Here is a 20,592-nt window from a genome sequence, read left to right on the forward strand (position 1 = left end):
CGTATTTGCTTCTCTCCCTCAGCCTTTACACCTTCCCAACTCACTACATGTACACCTGTGTAGAAGCGTGACCACAACATGATATAAAGACATCAGTATTTTTATACTGTTCCCTTTTTTCCTGTTCTCCCATCTATTTACATGGAGCAACATTTTACAACAGCATGCATGGAAATGACCATCCCCCTTTACTTTCAGTGGGGTAATATATTTAATCAACCTGCAATGCGAAGTTTGGCTTCTAGTGATGATTATAATGAAAATTCACCGTTTGCATATCCTTGCCATGAGTCAGTTGCCTAAGTAGCAATCACCAAATGCCAGCATTTTTTTTGCCAGCCTTTTAAGCACATCTGTGCCAGCTAATGATAACACTATGCCATTAAAGCATTAAAAAATAAATCTTCTTTCTTTCCAGGATAAAAACATTTCAAATACAGACCACACTATTGCTTGTTATGGATTTCCACCTTGGCACCAATAAAGAGATACAGAAATTCACCCAAAAGTGTTTGATTTACAGCCATTAATCCGCTGTAGTCTCCATTCCGAAATACCCTCAAGTCCAGAAAATAACTATTCTGTTATTTCTCAAGAACACATTTTGTATTGCGCTAAAAATACCAGCAAAACAAATACAGCATTTGCTGGTGTTTCCCGGAAAAGCAGAGAAGCTGCAACACTTATTATTTCACACTTCCTTTACATAGGGACACATTTTAAATTGTATGCCTTTCTGCAGTTTCTTTTGGATAGCTGAAGGAATACATGGGGGCAAAATAAATGTTTTAATAGTTAACATTACTTTACAAATTAAAACGCAGGAAAACATATCCAGTATTTAATACCTTGAAACAAATATGCAATTCTTTTACAGACAGAATTTCTTCAAGCTTGAGAATACTGGGAAGTACTCTAATCTGAAAAAGGTTCGGACATCTTTGGATTTTTTTCATCTGTCCGAATTTTTAAAAAATATATAAAACTTGAAACAAGACATTTGTATTAATAACTTTTCAGTGTTGCAAAGACTTCTCAAAGTCTTTCTCAAATTCCTCAAATGACAGGTATGCAGATACCTAAGATATCCAGCATTAGCCATGTAGCTGTCCTGCAGCATATGAAAAAAAATCTTGAGGAAATAAGTAGTAGAAAAGAATCAAATCCTGCTTTATTAGATGAGATTCCTCAGAGTCAAATCAGTGTTTATTAGACACAATTAAGGTATGTTTAGAGCATCAAGTTCCAGCCGACAAAAACAGAAGAAAAAGTATGGCAGAAGGTGGACAACAAATATTGCATACATTTATGAAAAGATTTAAATGTTTAAACCTTTCTTAGAAATCTCTTATTTTTTTCCTTTTTCTAAAAAGTAATCTTGTCTAGTGAAATTAAAGTAACTTCTAAGAATAATTACTCTTTCCTATTGGGCACCTGAAAACTTTCAGCTCATATTTGTATTATTTTATCAAGGTCCAATACCTCATTTATTACCACCCATTTCCCATTAATTTATTACTTTTTCTTCCTTAGTGAGATGCGTCTCATTTGTATATGAATGAAGAATTGGTCCTTTAAGATTTTGGGTTTCCCTTCATAAAGAGTTTTCTTCCTCTTGGATACATACAACAAATTCTTAGAAGACCAAGGAGAAAAATCAGCCTCCAGTCTTCCATGTTTAAACTTTTCTGATAGATAATCAGTCTGTAAAAGACACATATTGGTACTAACACGTAGGGAAGGAAATAGAAGTTTGCACTGCTAAGACAAAAACAAAGATATCTTCAGTGGATGTAACCGAAACCCCCAAAGAATCACTCATGTCTTAAGTCAATTAAAGACAAATTAAAATTTAGAGAGGGAAGGGTGCTTAGCCTGCACAGCAAAGTTGCTCCCATGCCACACTTATGTTCTTACTTTGTCTGCTTTCCTCAGTTACCAAGATCAAATTATTGTGATCCTGCCTGATCTTCACCACCATCTTCTCCAAGAAAGTTCTGTTTCCCCTTTACTCTGAACATGGTGTTTTGCTTCTTCAGTGACTTTGGTCATTAACTTCACCACTTTCACCTAACCTGCCCGATTCCTGTATCAGATGAGGGAGCTGCAGGTAGAAAGCCATCTTGCTGTGATGCTATAACGCTTGCTTCTAGTGCCCTCACTGCACTTAACCTTGCAGTTGCGTGATGCCACGTTCACCTGAGAAACGTCCTAGAGCTACCATCAAGTTCTACCACTGAAAATGGTGGGCTACCTGTTTGGGTTGTAGAGAGCAATCAACTGATGCATTCTGTCTTTCAGGAGGGGGAACTGAACTGTACTACAGTTCTTAAAACATGTTGAAAGAAAGAACATGGAAAAGAAACTCTACTACTATTTCAGCAAGTTGAACCATTTGGAAGTAACTTTCTGCTTCCAGTATTTTATTATTTCAGTTAATGAAGGCACAGATAATTGCAGGATCTTTTTCCCCTTATAACTTTTTCTTCCCTGTGAGCACAAGAAGGAAGCAAGCAAAAATGAGTCACACCTCAGTATCAGATTAATCTATGTAATTATTAGCCAGAAAAGCTTTGGTTGCCCACCCCTATAAAGACAAAGCATTTAGTGGGAAATGAACAAAAAAGTCCCGCCATCGCTGTCTCTGTTTACCACAGTCCATCTACCTGTATACTCTCAACCACCAGGTAAAAATAACGCTGAAACTAAAGACATTTTATGCCATTGACTTGATGGGGACAGAATTTCATCCTTTGCACCTTGAGTAGACAGCAGATACATCAATGCACTGTGTTTTTTTCCTCCCAGTTAATAGTGGAATTAAAAATTACTAGAAAAGTCACCTAGACCAGACCCTACCAGGGATATTGTTCATGGCAGCTAAACAACAGATCAAACAACGTTCATGCATTGTGTTACATACCTGAGGAAGCTAAAGTAGATAGGCTCCATACAAAACAAGGTTTCCTGTTTCAATTCAAGGATTCGCACAGATTAGAGAATGAATAATGGTGGCTTCCCAAGTTTTTAGGCTATCCTTGTGGTGGAAGTAGTTCATACTTTATACTCTCATTAAGATCTGTTTAGATCTCAGCCCATAACATTGGCTAGGCATGAAGAAGACACTCTATTTGCCAATGAAATTAAGAAACTGATTTTGACATTTAACGTGTCAAATCTATTTTATTCATAATCTCTAAACAGTAATGAGACACATCTTTGTAAAATAGGATTAAACAGATATGTAAACTGCTACACTGAACCATGGTGAATTCGATTTGGGAAGGAAATGAAGGTTTCTCTCTTTTTCATGACTTAATCAAGAACCTTTCCAAGAGGCCTCTTAAAGGGGGAGAGGTGGCAGCCTGCCTCACAAGTGATGACAGCAGCCCCTAAATCAAGTGTCACACAGCTTCAAACCCTAAGGAGTCATCACTCATGCTTGCAAGAGGGGAAGGAGCAGCCTCCTTCCTTGAGATCAATGAGGCAAACACAGAACACTCCTTCTGCTCTCCTAAGGATGATTGATGACTCCTTAGCAGCTGAAGTGTGTGACATTTGATTTCACTTACTGATAAAATTGTGTCTATCCAAACACCTTCTAGTTAATGTTTCCAGGGCCCCTACATAGCTGTTCTTTGTGATGTTTTACACAAAGCTCAATTGTTCAATGATTAATGAATTTCTCAACAACAGAAGAAAATCCTGTAAGAGAATTTTGTAACTGTGTTGCTTGATATTCTGATCACAACACAAAACGGGAATCTAGGCTCCTCAAGAAAAATAGTGGGAGATCTCCTGCATTTGTCAAATGACACTTAGTGGGGAAAACAGTCCTAAAAGAAAACTGGCTTTTTTCCTCAACACTTTAAAATATACCCTTTAGGTCTGCTTTCTAAAAAATCTAATGCTTTGATTGATTAAAAATATTTTCCAAAACTTTAAGAAGCAGATTTACACATAAGTATAGATTTCAACAGACTTGAAACATGCTTTATAGCTTTCTTATTTTTCTTACACCACCATATTCTTATCCAGTTATTTCATATTTTGAAATGACGCAGTCAGCATGATTTGAAACTACGCTTTGTAATGCTTTGTAACTACAAGGCACACTTTTCTTTATATGTTCTAAAACCAGCCCATTTTATATTACATGTAGTCATATCAGAGGTCTTGTTAAGTAAACTTTTTTAATATCACGTAAATTGCGTAGCACTATTTACATATATTATAGTGCTCATACCCAATTTTACTGCTTTTAAGATTGATGTTGAATTAAATGTTTTAAGCAGCTGTATTTTTATCTCTCTTATGATATCACAATCAGGAAATGCAAGAATGTTTTTTGACCCTGATTTTAGAAAGGTTCAGCTGGATTCTGCCCCAGATGCCTTTGGGAGTTTTAGCACCTTGCACAAAATTCAACAGTCTCTGATAAACACAAGAACCAGGCAACTCAGAAGTCTGTCAGAAAATATATTCAAAGGGAGCTAAACTGTACTCCCAACAGGTTGTCAATTATATCTGTATATCTTTTTTCAGTTCCTTTAAGGTCAAGTGCTTCATATACTTCTAGTCTGAACATTACTTTCCTTACTCCGTAAGTTTGTTCGTCAAAAAGCATACCGGTAAATTACAAGAAGAATACTGCAGTTCAGTCCAGCAAAAGATGATGAGTGTAGCTATCTTAACCCTTCAGAATGAATGACAGGAACAGAATGGCATTATTGTCAAAGAAAAATGCTCCACATGACCTTTATTGTTTTGCCAAAACCAGCCCACCAGAAGTAACCAAACAGAAATTCCAAGTTTGGACTTGCCAAATGAATCTTTCATTTAAAATTTGAAACAAAGGCATTGCTTTTGCCAAACATTGCTAAGCTTCGCTGAGGCCTTGCGTGAAAAACCAAGAGCTCCAACTATTTGGAATTCATATTTAATGTAAAACTTTGGCTTGTTCCCACTTAATGCAAATAAGAGACTGCACATTACCTTGACGCTCTTTAATTTAAAAATGATACTGACACAGAACTGTGCCAAATTAACTCAGCTATGATGAAATGATTATAAAAACAAGGTGTTATGAACAGGCTTGGCACTTAAAGACATGATGAAGTCTCCATAACACTCTGAAAATTTGTTAAGATGAAAATAAAGACTGGTTTTGAAGTCAACATTTTATTTCTGAAATATTATACTCCTCAGGGATTTAAAATACTAAATATAATAAGATACAAAAATCAAACAGATATTTAAGTTGAAAAATATACTTTTTAAAAAACTTTTAACATGATAGATTTCTAATGCTGACATACTATAATGTCATAGACTTACAAATAAATTAGGTATGACCTTTTGGACAATGGTGTTTAGTCTATAATATAACCTTATAATATTAACCTACATTTTTCTTCACTAAAAAATTGAAATAGCTTTTCTTTCTAAAACAGATATAAAAATCATCTTACATTCTCTCTCGTGGTTCCTTATGAGATAAACTAAAATCATACTCAAATTATGCCCTTAGCAATGCCGGTAACTGTTGTTAAGGACAGCGAAGTTGACAAGTAAACAGGAGTTTACATCATACAGGGTGTCATTTTCCAGTTTGAAGTGCACTACCTCAAACACTTGAGCATATGATATGAATGCTCTCCAGCTTGAGGAAGACTTCTCCTCAGTTATCCACTAATGAGAACCTGTATTTTGAGAGTATATGAAGATTTTTTGAAGGGTACGTTTGTTTGACAAACAGCCACAGTTCTACCAGAAGTAGCTACTTGAAGTGGTAACAGATATCTAATTCCCAAATTCCTTTCCATATCACATACGTTAGGAAGCAGGGAAGTCGAATTCTTCAAGGAAAATCATGTTCTGAAACTGTCAGACAGGCTTCACTTAAAAACTAAATTCACACCCAGATATGGGTTTGTGTGCATCACTTTTCCCTTCCCGCTCATCACTCTTCAACCCAGTCAACTCCAATTAAATTTATTAGGATAAATATTTAAACATTTCCATGAAAACAGCTGATCAGCTGGAAGACAGAGATCTTACTGGTGTGTTCACTGAAAGCACTGAGCACTACGTGCTCAGAAATACCTACTAGACTTCAAATAACCTACATGGAAGGGAACATTTATGAATACCCAAACTGGGAAAAGTCATGATCAGAGGTATGGGAGGTATGGGACGGGTGGGAAGAGAGGCTTAGCACTCACTGCTAAATATGCATGAGTGCCCAGATTAACCTGTGGAATACATAAATTCCCAGAAATACAAATACTTCCCAGAAACAGCTGAGGTGAACAAAAAGAGAAGAAACCAGAGAAGACTCTTGGAAACCTGCCTAATTTCCTCTGAGCACACAGTCCACCAACTTGGCAAGCTCACAGGGAAACGCAACTTGCATCATTGTGACTCTCAAACAGTCTTTCCCTGGGAATGCCTTGAAGAGACAATGATTTTTCAGCTGGAACTCCTTCTTTGTCCAAAAATTTCAAAATTCAAGGGCTTTTTTCTGGCCCAGAAGACATCTTCAACTACCAAAATTTTCCATTAAGTGGTGCATCCTTCACCATCACCTATTGTTGAGAAAAATCTTCATTCTGGCATTTTCTAACTTCTGAATGCTTAACTTTGAAACCTGCAAAAAGCACTGTGTGTTTTGAAATTTGCAATTCTGCAGTCTTGCAGAATTGTTAAACGTTGTTATTCTTCTTAGAACAAATGTCTATTTAAAACAAAGCAAAAAACGCTAAACTAACAGCTTGAAACCCTTGCACCTACCTATTGTAGCTGAAAAACATAGGTTGTCATCCTCCATTTGGATCCATTAGTAAAGGAGGAGAGGTGCTTTTCTTATTGATTTCACTTATATTTACTGATAGAAATGGAATGGGTCATCCTGATTTCCATTTTAGGATCACATTGGCAGTATGCTCTAGTTCTCACCAACGTTTTCTTTTCACTTTTCCTGACCTGTTCTCTCCAACAAGTTTCCTTCCAGTCCTGCAACTTCCCCAAGTCCTTCTCCTTATCCAGTAAAACCAATCTGAAATCCAAACTTTTAATTCAATTCACTTTCATATCACCCACACCAGTTGTCTATCACATTGGCTACTTCCCCACAGGACCCAAAATCCTGCTATTTTCAAGTCTCCTCCATAACAAACACTCACATTCAAATACATTCCTTTCCTTAAACTTAAACTGATCAGTCACTACCATACCCTCCTCAGCTCTATGAAGTATCTTTTTGGCTAATCAACAAATCATTTCCTCTAACCTCAATCTAAATTCTAACACCTTCAGAACTCTCCCACTACATCTTGGTTCCTCATCAGATCTGTCCCATGTCTCTCACATCCTTTTTCAGCTTTTGATGTGGCTTAAACCTAGTCTATTTGTCAATTATTAGGCCAATGTTAGGCCATTACCACAACCCATGGTTTCCTAGCTCCTCTTTTCGTATCCTCCTTCCTGTCTTCCCAATACAGAACTATGCCACTGTCTAACGAGCAGCCTAAGTTTCCATCTAAGAGTCCCAATTTTCTTCTCTCCTTTCCGGGCAGGTTCCAGCCACTAACTCTTTCATTATTCCACATCTGGTCCTGCCTTCTGACAGACCGAAGGAACAGAAGAAGGCTTGCAGACCATAAAGAGAAAAGATCCTAAGAGGCAATTGGCTAACTGCACATTACAAATGAAGCCTTAAAATCCTCTTTTACCAGAAACTGTAAGTTATTCCCTACGTTAAAAAAAGAAATTCAATTCATGTTCAAATCACAGAATGGACAGTCATTATTTGCTCACCTGAAATATTTGTTTCAAGGAGAAAAGTGCCCGTCTCAGCTCCCGTCCATTGGAATTGTAAAGTTTTTCTGGGGAAAAAAAGAAAAGACAACAGAAAGAAGTTCAGCACAAACGAAACTGACAATGTGGCAAAAAAGTAATACAGATTTCAAAAGAATTGGAGTGGAAGAGTCATCGCGCCCATTTCCCATTAGGTAGATTGCTGTTAAAGAAAGTAGCTTTGTTTTTTATATATACAGGACTCGTTCATTAAAAAAGTGCAAGTAAAACCAGGGTTTAGTTGTCCATAACTTCAGATGGCATCTCCCAGGTGAATTCACAATAGCTTCAACGAGATCAGTGAGAAACAATGCTCTAAGGAGTTCTTGAAAACGCCTAGAAATACTGCTCTTTTTGCATTAAGGTAAATTTAGGGTTTATTGAAAGTACCATATTAGTCTCAAAAGACTCAACTGACAGCACTCTTTGCTTTTGTTATCAAAGCTAGAGCCACTGAATCCCATCCTTGACTGCCTTCCCTCCAGACATTCTTTTCTCATGTTCTCATCTTTCTATTGTTAAATCCTTTCTGCAATGGCAATGAACGTTAATACCAGAAATAGTCGGACAGTCTGTTCTAAGCATAATTCAAAACAGTGTTTTATTCTCATGAAAACTGATCTTGATCTTTTTCTAAATGAAGCAGAAGCCTTCTTTTCATCATCCAATATTGAAACCTATTACTTCATTTATTCCCCTACTAATGCATACACATAGAAATAATTTAAAGAAGACAAAAGCAACTCCTCTGCTATCTTTCTGAACCCTGCCACGATGTTTGTGCCTTTGGAATAAGTCTTGGACTGTACATCTCAAGTTTATTATTGCGTATTTGGAAGTGATTTGGGACTATGCGTGGATGGAGCAGAAGGTATGCTCTTCAAGTCTTCCTGGTCTGCTACGTTTGGCGTATCTGATAGAGAGAGACTATATGCAACGCTTCTACAGTCCTAAATGGAATTTTATCACACTAATGCAATCTGAGGACAATTACAAAGGAAAATCAAACCTTCACGGTCATCTCCCACGACACACTTTGCCTCACCCACAGATCATCATGAAAGGACTTTCTCTGCAATGGACAGCAGCCAGCAGGTCATGAGATCAAAGCTGGAATGCCCGTGGGGTGGGAATATTCTTATGAGAAAATGAAATATCAAACCCCAAAGTTTTATTTCTTACTCTCCCTTGTCTATTTCTCTTTTAATTACTACTTTACACTACAAAATCAAATTAAATTTTATTTCCCTCTCTCAGGAAGTTAAAAAAAAAAGGCCTAGCATTTGAGGAGTCAATGCATTTATAACTCAGTAATCAGTTTTTACTTCAATCAAAGAAGGCAGGTTTAAATTTTAAAAAACATGTCTTATTCTCTACAGTCATCTTCAACCAAAGGAAAAATGTGAAGTAAAACTTCAGCAAAACTTACACTTTTTTTTTTAAACTTTGAAAGTATTGTTCATCCTTAATTGCCTCTGATTTCAAAGGCAGAACGTGTAGAATTGGCAAAACTATTGTTGTTATAAGTTGTCTCCTTCCTTGCACTGTTTATAGATTCCTGACAAAACATTGGGGGAATGGATTTCACTTCAAGCCATAAACTTAGAGGCATACTTTAATTACTCTCACTTAAAAACACACTGGCATGTGACACTACATTTCTTGGCAGGATAATGAGTAATTTTGTCAGGAAAGCTTAAAGAATAATAAAGGCCTTTTAAGACCCAGCCTGTCAACTTTACATGCCATACTGCACAAAATATTCCTCTTTGAAAGATACCTCCATCTGGCATTTGTTATTACTAATTTCCCTCTATTCATAATTCACCAGCATCATTACAAGCAGAATCTCTCCAAACAAGGCAGTACATTATCATCTTAATTAAGAGAGGCACCACTTCTTAAAGTGCTGGCAACTTTGTACATAAATATCAATGTCCTAACAAATGCCATCTGTTGGTCTTGGTCTTAGACAGGAACAATCATCATCCTGGCACGGGGTAAAGTCCTAACGAACCATTGTTATGATACCATAACGCTGGTTGCTTTCATTGGTGCGTGCAGATTTTCGGTACATCTCAGAGGAACAATGCCGAACATTTTTCTTCTTGGTCTTTTCACACAGCATAACGTCACCCTTGGCAATCAGCACAAACAATGCTCCCTCCTGCTCGCGTGTAGTAAAGAGGACCGAAGTTACTAACTGCAGCTCAAGAAGAATCAATAACTACTGGAAGTATCAAGTTTGGCAACAACAGTGGCAACAAGACAGCAGCATGTATTGCAAACGCTTGAGCTGGTCTGACATCCCTTTTGAGATGCAACAGGACAGGTAAGTCACCTCATTTCTGACATCTACTACCAGGGTGCAGCAATCTACACAGAGACGATGCGCATTTGCAGGTCCCTCATCACGTGGAGCTGATCTTGTTGAATCAGCTCAGAAATACAAGTGCCTAACCTCTTCACCTGATGTTCTTACACATGGGCAATATACTGACTGCCTATGTAAGTCTTGCCACCCACTTCTTATAGTGCTGACAGCCATCAGAAACATTCACGGAGCACAACCCAAGGAGGAAAGTAAGACAGTCACTCCTTGGAGTCATGCTACATCAGAAGATGCTTTGGTTTAGAAAGTCACGGTCCAGGGCGAACCTCACCCAGGGCAGGAAAGCCTGCGTAAACCAAGGTACTGCATGGGTCACCTTATAAAAGCTTGTACTTCTATTGTATTTCTGTGTGCTGCTTTTCAGAAAATGATAAATGCATACACCAGATTACAGCTCAGGAACACTCGGTAAGATGTTCTCAAGGCCTTTCAGGATTCCCATTTGTCAACAGTAACTTCAACACCACAGGGACCTCGGGGCTCATCCCAAAAGCCCCAGACTGCAACCAAGGCTATGAAAATGCATCAGCAGAAACTGAAAGGCAATAATCACTCATAAGCTCTTTTGCTATGGTAGAAAATCAAATTAAAAAAAAGAGGGAAAGGCACATTTGTTTATGATGTTTTCACACTGAAGACAATTCAGAAACCAGATAGCAAATGCTTTTTAACGCTCGCTGTTTTACGTTAGCAATTTAAAGCATTGCCCTCTTTTAAACAGACTGAGAAATAGCCTTCCATGCTAAAGCACAGAGGTGACTGTAATTCCCACAGTGCATCCCTGGCAGAGTTGTCTTTAACTGAAACAAATGATGCCCACGGCTTTGAAACAGGAGTCCAACCTGCTGCTATCACCAGAACAAAAAAATTCTGAGGTGCTCCAAGGACAGCCCAGAAGACCTACCTGCTCATTGCCTTGTTATAACGTGTCGTAGATAAGCTTGAATACGTACACCAGGACTGCTTTATGCCAGAAACTGAACCTCTGAACTTCAAGCAGGAACACTCACTGCTACACCTCTCCCTGAAACTTCACGAGTCTCTGGCTCTTTGGTAAAACACATCTCCCATCCTTCCCCAGGTCAGGTACAGGTTGGAGACATACTACACTCATACACTTCAAGATTAGAGAAGATAAAACAGGTCAGGGAGTTTAAGATATCTAACTGTATCTACCTATTAATGACTGCATTTCTGACAGTTATGTCCTGATAAACTATGCTATTGCAGTTCTTTTTTACTACTTTTCTTCAAGAAATGAAGAGCTGCATCTGTGGCTGTGAAATAGGTTTAACTGCAGTTACCTAGATGATAGAAAATTCTCCTGGTGGTTCTCTCTGATGTTAAGTAACACTAGAGGGCACTGCTTATTTCTTTATTTTATGAAAGAAAAGGCACTCTGCCCCTCCATGGGCTTCCCACTGATTGAGCAATACTGTTTGGCACACTGAGTTGGTACTTCATTAACCTTGAAATCCTGCTTTTTTTCTGTAGGCTGTAGGACATCTTAAGAAATTAAAAAGCATCAGCACTGCCAACCTCAAACGTTCAAAATCAGAGTCAACTCTTTTGAAACTATCTGATAGAAAACCAGGTACTGATATGGAATTGAGTTTTATTTACCTTTCTGTAACAAGCAAGAGTCACGTTTGTTAAATTATCCTTCACATCGTAACAGGTAGGCGTATATCCTTGCAAGACAAAGAGATTCCCTTAGCTCACCACTTCTTTCTACAGGCAGAGCGTCAAAGATAACCGGGCTTGTGATACAGACAGACAGGCGTGAGAGGCAGCAACCTACAAGTGCCTGTTTTCTTGCAATGGCAGCAGTTTGGTTGAGAGAAGGCTTCATGCTCTAAAAGAAAACCGTTGTTTACTACTCTGGGATTTTGTTTGCTTTTACTATTGTAAAATTAACTCTCCTAGAGAAGAAAGGAAAACAACTCATGCTAGGTGAAAAGGGATTTCTCTAGGTGAATTAGGTACAAACGTGGCGGTGGAGGGGAAGCAGTTTGGTTTGCAATTGGCATCTTTGCAGAAAGCAAGAGAAGCCTTTAAAGATCCTTATTTTATCAGAGCACTGGTAGCTTTCAAAGGGGATTCTATATTTTCAAAGACGACCGTCAGAGGCTCAAATTTCATTGGGTATTCAACTCTTTCAACTACATGGGAAAAGGGACTTTTTAAAGAAAATAATAATTGGTCTTTATATTCTTAATGAAAGTATTGACTTTTCTTCTGCTTTCTATGGGAAAATGAGTGTTTTCAATCCACAATAATAAAAGAAAAAACAGAACTGGCTGAATATTGCTTGGTTCAGTCCCATGTGTTACACCTGACCTCTGACCGACCGGGTACCATCCTCCTCCCTTCCTCTTCCATCACACCCATTGAATTAGTCCCTGGGATATAGTAATTTATGTAGCATCAGCCTTTTGAGCTATTGGCAAAGACTCGTGAACATCTGGCTGAGCACAAATGGGAGTTGCTCTGCTTCACTTGCTGCTGCCTGAATGACCTCCACGTCTCCCATCCATGCCTCTTTTCTTTAAATTATAATTTCAAGAAGAAGCTCCTTTCCTTACAAAAACATAAAAGGGAGATTAACTCCACATCTGATTACATTAGCAGGGTACCTGGTGCAGATCTAATTAAACAACATTTGAAACATTTCCTGCCATTCATTTGTAAAGTCCTTGCATGGGGCAGAAGTAGCAATGTTCTCTGGCTTCCACTAGCCACTTGCAAACTGGCTAGTACTTAGAAACTAAAAACTTAATTCGTGTCCCTGCAACAATGAATAAAACATTATTTTAAGTGCTCACTAGGAAGAAGTATTAGTGATAGAAGTAATAATAATAGTCTTTTAGAATTTAAATGAACTGCCTAGGTTTCTACCAGCACTGATGGGGGAAAAAAAAATTAAACAACAAAGACAAATGTTTATAATAAAAAACCCTCTTTCTGCAAATGCCAAGTACCACACTTCCGAATTTATTACTACACTACTCCAATTTTAAATGGGTGTTATTCTATTTGAATTAATTTACAGAATTATAAAACTGGGTAAAAATTTGAGCAGCACAGCAAGAAGTCAGGCATACGGGTCCAATCCTGCGAACAGGCTTCAGGAAGCAGCCTGGTAGACTTCAGTGGGTTACTTGAGTGGGCCCACGGGTACATATAGTGCTGCAGATCTATAAAACAACTGTATATAAAACTAATTAGTGCAGTGTGCCAGTCTTTCACTATATGTCAAACAAATTAAAGCAGTTCTCTAAGAAAAGACCTGGTCCTGTGCCAAGAATAGGCTCTCTTTTCAGTTTTGCTTTTGTCCACAAAAGCTAGTCGTAAATGTGTTGGCCAGACAAGGCACTCTCCTTTTCCTCCCGGACCCCCTAGAAAATACACGGAGAAGGGATTCATTCACAGGCACATTGTGCGCTATTGCATTAACACAACTGCTGCTTCTGCTGAGATTACTTCACTTTGCATATTACAAATCTTCGTTTTTTCTCCAAATCTGATCTTATTTTCTCTCTATAAATATTTTGTACTGCATTAATTAGCGCAACACATCACATGTGAACTCAAGCTATATATTCTCCCACTGATCCAGAGATAAACGATTAGCACTTAGTGAGGAAAAGGAGTTTCCCCACAATAAAGGACCCGAGGTCGAGCAAGCGGCTGCGTATAAATTTCGGGAAGCCTGGCCGCGCAATGCTGAGCCCATGTCACCATCAGCACCGACTGCTTTGGAGGAATGTGCAGGCTGCCTCCAAGGAATGCTGCCCCAGCTCCCCATCAGAGCAAAACCTCCCTCCCCTCCTTTTCATTCAGACACACAGCAGCTGCTTAGCTAATTATCTGGAACAGTGGGTCCCCTCAGAGAGCAGGGTCCTTTACCCCCGCTGGGAGAGGGAGATCCTTTGTGGGGAGAGGATCCTATTACACCTGCATATGAGAAGAGGTCCCCTTCAAGCCTGCATCCTTATTCCCTTTCTCTGTAAAGGACTCGCAGGTGGGGAGTGGGAGGACGGAAAGCCACAAAATAGCCTTGGACATCCTTTCCTATTCCATACCCTAAAACCATGCTGGCAGAGGCTTAAAGCAGAGGGTGCGAAGATTCACCTGCAAACCCCAGGGAGCCTGTGGGTTTGGACAGGCAAGCAGGGAGAACTCCACGGTGGGATCTCCACTGGGAATGAAAAATACCTGATACGGCCAGCACTTCAGACCAATTCTGTAACACTCGCGCTTAAGGAGTTTCCTGCCCTTCTTCAAGGGCAGAAGTCTGCTTTCCTGCCGCTGGCAAGAAGCAACTGGCAGAAACAGTCCCCTGGATTTCCACAGGGAGAGCACACAGGGCAGAAACCCCACTTTGGGAAGAAGGATTGGAGCTAACCTTTTTGAACATTTCTCTGAAGCGCCAAATGTCCTAACTTCTATCACAAGGGAATTACCATAAAACTGTCAGTACAAGAATGATTATACATTTAAATTCAGCGACAAATGTATCCACTTCTCCAGGTGCAAGTGTCCTCCTCATGAAGCATGTCCCGATTCTTGCTCCTGTATTTCCAAGAGATATGAAATGAGATTCAATCATATGTGGGAAAAGGAGTAACAATAAGAAAACTCCAGAGGACCAAGGAGAAAAACGATGACCCTAAGGATGAGGAATGATGAGAAATGAGAAAAGTTTTCTACCAAACTTTTGTTTATTCTGCTTGGCTTCAAGCAAACCATGTGTCACAGATAAACCATTAGCCAGAGTTTCCCCTTCACAAAGCTCTAAATTACTATCGCTTTGCTCCTGTAGACCCATCCACGTGCACGTGGAACTAGGAAGAACATTCTGTCACACTATCTGCAAATGCTATGGCAAAAAAATGCCAATGATTTACACTAAAGGGAGATGCTAAAATGCAGCAAGTGTTTATACAGTTAAGTGCAAAAGGAAACTTTAGTTTTCATCTGCTGGATCCTGGGGGTTACAGCTATGGAAGCTGATACTCTCTGTATGTTGCACTGCATTATGCTAAGATATTAAAAACTAATGGTGTCAAAACTTTCATTATTTCCATTTCTAACTTACTTCGTGTATTAAGGTCCCGCTTACTCATAAGCAAGTGAAAGAAGGACATGTAAGCTGATGTGGGCTGAGAGCAGGGTGAAGCTGGCTGACAGAAAGGGCTAGTACTTTTTATAAAACTCGTAGTTTTATACCTCTGTGCTTGCTACTGTTTTCCCAACTCTGTACTGCAGAAACCTGTCTCAGTTGTCTTCTACTGCTGCTGTGGAAAAAAAGGCATAAGCAATAAAAAAGCCCAAGAGCAGGAGAACACAACAAATTATCAAGTAAAAATTAGAATGGGACATTAAAACCCAGAGTCAACAACGAATCACTTAACTGCACAGAAAGCAGCAACAACCACTCCAAGACATCTGAATGGCTCAAGCATTTCAATGATTAAAAGAACCCCAGGCTTTATAAATTAGTTGTCTCTGGAAGAATAAAGAAAATGCAGGGGGTTTTCATTACAAAAAAATTTTTTTTAGAACTGACTTCCGTGGTCAGGCTGGAGCTGGAGAAATTATTGCCAGGCCAATGCCACAAAAAGCATTTGCTGCCCTCTATGAGCTGAAAGCTGTGACCAAACTGGAACAGCAAGGCATCTTTGAAGCCACTTATCACTTGAATATCACCACAGCTTTTCTTTCCGTTTCCAAATTACTTCTCTCACATGTATCCTTTCTGATTCTGCAAGCTAGAATACAGAATTCCCCTTTACAGTTACATTTCCCATCCAGTCTGATACCTACTGATAACTTTGGACACACGGAGAAGCCTGCTGTTGGAAACAAGTGAAGTAAGTACACTGTGTAGGTCCACAGACACAGTACAGGTCTAGAACAAATTGCTCAAGCAGCTCGGTCTTCCTTCCTTCCTTGAAATAAAAAGCAACACTAGAAAGGCATATTGGAAACTTACAGCCTTGCCAACATATAAAGATCCTCTGCCTCTTCAGCCTATTCATTCCAGCTATGGAACAGGCACCGTAGCATACTTCCCTGCAATGATTTATTTATACAGGTCCTCTCCACTTGAGTGCAAAAGGCACTAATATGCTCTTTAGTTTTGAAGTGCAGGAAACAGTACTTCAGGTTGATAACTTCAAAGGAGGGCACTTCTGCATGTCCAAAAAATGCTGTGACTGCTCTTCTGTAAAAGTCAGAGGGTTACAGAAGGGAAAAGGCTGCGTAACAAGGTCAAATATTACAGCAAGTGGTGATGGAAAAGACTTAAGAGGTCATCTTGTTCATCCCCCTACTAATGCAAAATTGTTCCCTAGAGAGTAATACAGTAGGAAAGCAGTTGTTATACTAAAATATAGGTTACATAATTCAAGAGAACGGGGCCAGGGAAAATTGCTAGAAAAGAAAATAATATAGAAGAACTTACTGCTTTCTTTAGAGATTACCGTAACCAATCTGAGGCTAAAAAATAGTCATAAAAAAGGTACGCTGAGGCCAATCTTCAACATTTGTTTCAGTTTACAATTAGGTCTCCCAACTGCTGACCTGTATGCTTGTGCTTGAACAAGCACATCAGTGCCTCTTGGATTACAAGTACTTAATAACAACATGCTAGTCATGATTTGAGTTTTCTGGTTTTATTCCATTTTAAACACAGTGCCAACATGCTGCCCTGCATGCTCAATCAGTATTAGTAAACAAAGAGCAACAAGCAAATTATAGCAACCTATCACCAAAAAAAAAGACAAAATATTTAGGCACATACCCGCTATCCCTAGAATTATGGATGTCTTATCTGTGCTGACAGCTTGGCAAGAGGCAAAACATCCAAGCGCAAAGACATCACAGGTTTGTGCCAAGAACGTGAATGAGCTCCTGAGTTTCAAGTTCAGACCAAGTTTTACTGTTGCATAAGACATGCCAATATATGTCAGAGGCTATCTCCAAGACTAGGTTGTTCCAGTGATCCCAGTCCATCCTCAGGAGGTGCATCAGGATTTACCAGCCTTCAGACCTCAGAGGATGCAGCCTCCTACTCAACTGCATGCGTTCGACCCCATCAGAGGTCATTGGAAAATTTAGGCAGCAAGTATGGACCACTCATCTGATAGCAAGGCAACAAGCGTAAGAGATCAGCAGCAGCTGAGGGTGAAAAACTGATAAAGCTGCTTCTCCTCAGACTGCTGCTAGCGATTGCAATGGTGCATGCATCTTTAAATACCTGAGCCTGCATTGCCATCATGCATATGAGACTTTCCAGTCTCACAGCCACGCTGCTGGGGGCAACAGGTTCCAAGTCAATGTTGGGGGTTTTTTTTGACTATTTGGAGTGGCCAAGACCAAGCATCCACCACAAAATCCTCACATACAAAAAAGAGTAGATGTGCCTGTGACTGAGATGCACAATATATATTAAGGATTAAAATTTATTTGTACTTCAGCATCACCCAGAAGCAACAGCCACACAGTCAACGAAGATCCCTTCTGGAAAGCTTCTAGGGGGGCACCCGACTCCAGTGGAACTTCATCTATAGGACTTTTTTTCACAAAATTAATTAAAAAACAGAACAAGCAAAGAATTCCAATGGAAATGCCACAGCATCTCCAAATATTTATTTCAATATTTCACTACATTTACTGATGATATTGATTTCTAGAACAATTTTTTTAAATTTAAATTTAGTTTTCAGACCTCCCCAGTCTGAAAACTCTTGTAACGCCTCCATATAACAGCCTCTTCCTTATGTTAAACAACCTTACTTGTAGCTCATCTTTCCTAAACCTCCAATAGTCCTTGTTGTTCTTGCGTACATCCTCTAATGAATTCACATCTTTAAATGCCCAAACCCAGACACATCAATTCAACTACCCAAACCCAGACACAGCAATTCAGCTGAGGCTTTACTGATTTTGAGTAAAGAGGAGAAAAAGCATTTCAACAGACGAAGACTTGGTTTTGCTTTGGTATTAGAGAGTCATATAGCAAAGAAGAATCCCTTAAGTAATAGTCTCAGAGTTCCTAGCAGACGTGATCTCAGTCAAAAACATTAGGCTTCTTCACCAGCTTTGTTCAAATAACTTGATCTGTCTTTTTCCATGTGTCTTGATGCATTTTAGGGTTCTTGAAGGATGCTTCTTTAGGACACTTGAAGGATATAGTTAAATTAACAGAAATTAACAGAGGCTGATTTGCAACAGAAAGGGGATGAAGAAATATCAGAAGTACAGAAGGACAGAGTGCAGTACAAATACTTTTAGCAAATGTCAAAGTAATTCAGGGTCAGCAAGTTTCCCATCATTCTGGAATTGCTGGGACACATGAAAAATGCACCATTTTGGCAACGGAAAGGAAAAGAAAACCCCAGGAATAAACTGGAACAGAACCACTAAGATCTCAAGCTAAAGCCATGCCAATGCATGAATCTCATCTGATGTGGATGCCAGGTCAAGCACGTGGCCAGTCCTCATGCAGTAGCCTGGGGAGGCTCGGAGGTCCCCGCTATCTGCTCACCTCCCAGCATTTCTACCACTGCTGCACCATGTGCCTCGCCATCTCCTGGGTCACACTGGCACACGTGTTGGGTGCAGGTGGCTGGCACATTGCTGCCGCATCTGCCATACCATGCCTTACAGCAAGAGGGACGTGAACAGGCATCCCAAAAATGTGGCACAGGCACTGTGATAAGCTTAAGGCACTAGGAAGGGAGGTAACACCACGGGGGAGCCAACAGTCTCGAGCTTCACATGCCGCACCCAACAGCCCTGCAAGAGAGCACTGCAGTTGCTATCCTTTACTCCAGTGCAATTTATTTGTCCTTCAGTTGCTATTTTTTATTATTACTCAGATTGTTGTGAATATAAAGGCTTCTCCAGCAGCGAGGACACACCTTCATACTCTCTTAAGGACCTGTACATCAGACTGCAAAGAATTAACAGTGGAAGTACTTAGGTACTTCACATCCTTATAAAAATGTGGTAAAAGCAGCATACTGTTCCACTTTCCAAGTACCATGATTAGGATTGAAGGGAGGTGCCCAAAGCCACAGATACTAAAATCAGGAAATTACTGATAAAAGACCATGTTTATCAAGCGGGAACTTCACTTTTGGAATTTCTCCCCCATTTCCACAGGTGAAAGATATCCCAGATTTTCCAGGAACAAGATGTGTGATACTGGCAGGCTCCACAACAGTATGGTTGGATGTAAAAGTGAGAGAGAATACAAAGCAAATATCTGAGCAATCACATCACCCCCATTAACAAATAAAAAAACACTGTGCTAAATGTTTCTCTCAGTTGCGTTTGGAAATCAGTGAGTTAGCTTATGTGCATTAGCCACACAGGTCCTACACAGCAACACGAGAGAAGCTTATATACAAAACTACCCACTGCTCTGGCAACAGATTTTCCCTTCTGAAACAAAAGCTGGTCGATGCCGCCTCAGGCAACGGTGCACTGCCCATTGGGGCACCAGCTCTTCACCTCTCTCACCGTCTGCAGGGATGGAGGCGAGACAGACCCTGGAGCACTCCTAGCCTCACTTAGACCGATCTCCCGCTTAAGTTTTCCCCCTCAATCCCTCCACATCAACAGTTTTTTCTAACAAATGTAATTTAAATGAAAAGTCACTCAAGCTATTGAGTTCCTTTCCATATGGCTCAGCCCTGTGCTGGTTCAGGGCAGCTTCCAGGCAAGTTTGCAATGGGCGCAAAATACCATGTTTGCAGCTTAACAGCTGAACGACCCGAACAATTCTTTTTAGTATCAGCAAACCTCTACATCTGTATTTGTTAAAACCAGTAACAACAATAAAAAGCTATTTCTGAGGCACGTAAGAAGAGTTTTCCTTTCCCAGAGGAAAGGCTATGCTCCCAGCGCTCTCCACATACCAACTACCATCCATTTGTATTTTCAAACATTCCTGAAGCGCAATTTCTGTTTACCGTACCATGTGGCACTTGGCCTGAACTTGTTTAACACATGTTCGCATTATTTATCCAAACTCATTCATCACAGTTGTAAAACATCTGACAGATGATGGAGTTTTTCCAGTATGTATCAGGCCTCTTACTTAATTCAACCGCTGATTATTTCCACCTCTAAGTGATTTGACCAAAGCCACACGAAAGCGTTCAGCTATAGGAAATTTTTCTCTGTTTGTTATTAATTCAGTCACTGGCTTGGAAAAGCTCTAGCTCTACTTACCTAATTAATCAGGAGAATATCAACTATATACACACCCACTATATATATACACGCACATCATATATGCACACATTAGTTATACATAATGCTATATG

General features: G+C 39.6%; 1 protein-coding gene across 1 annotated transcript in view; it reads right to left on the minus strand.

The window, feature by feature from the left end:
* FHOD3 (formin homology 2 domain containing 3) overlaps window positions 1-20,592 on the minus strand; it is a 377,261-nt gene that overhangs the window by 210,096 nt on the left and 146,573 nt on the right. Inside the window, exon 4 of the mRNA XM_009330482.1 lies at window positions 7,819-7,886. Within this exon, the coding sequence (XP_009328757.1) occupies window positions 7,819-7,886 (68 nt within the window). The remainder of the gene's footprint in view (window positions 1-7,818; window positions 7,887-20,592) is intronic.

This window comes from Pygoscelis adeliae, unplaced genomic scaffold (assembly GCF_000699105.1).
Source record: "Pygoscelis adeliae isolate BGI_AS28 unplaced genomic scaffold, ASM69910v1 Scaffold78, whole genome shotgun sequence".
Taxonomy (NCBI): Eukaryota; Metazoa; Chordata; class Aves; order Sphenisciformes; family Spheniscidae; genus Pygoscelis; species Pygoscelis adeliae.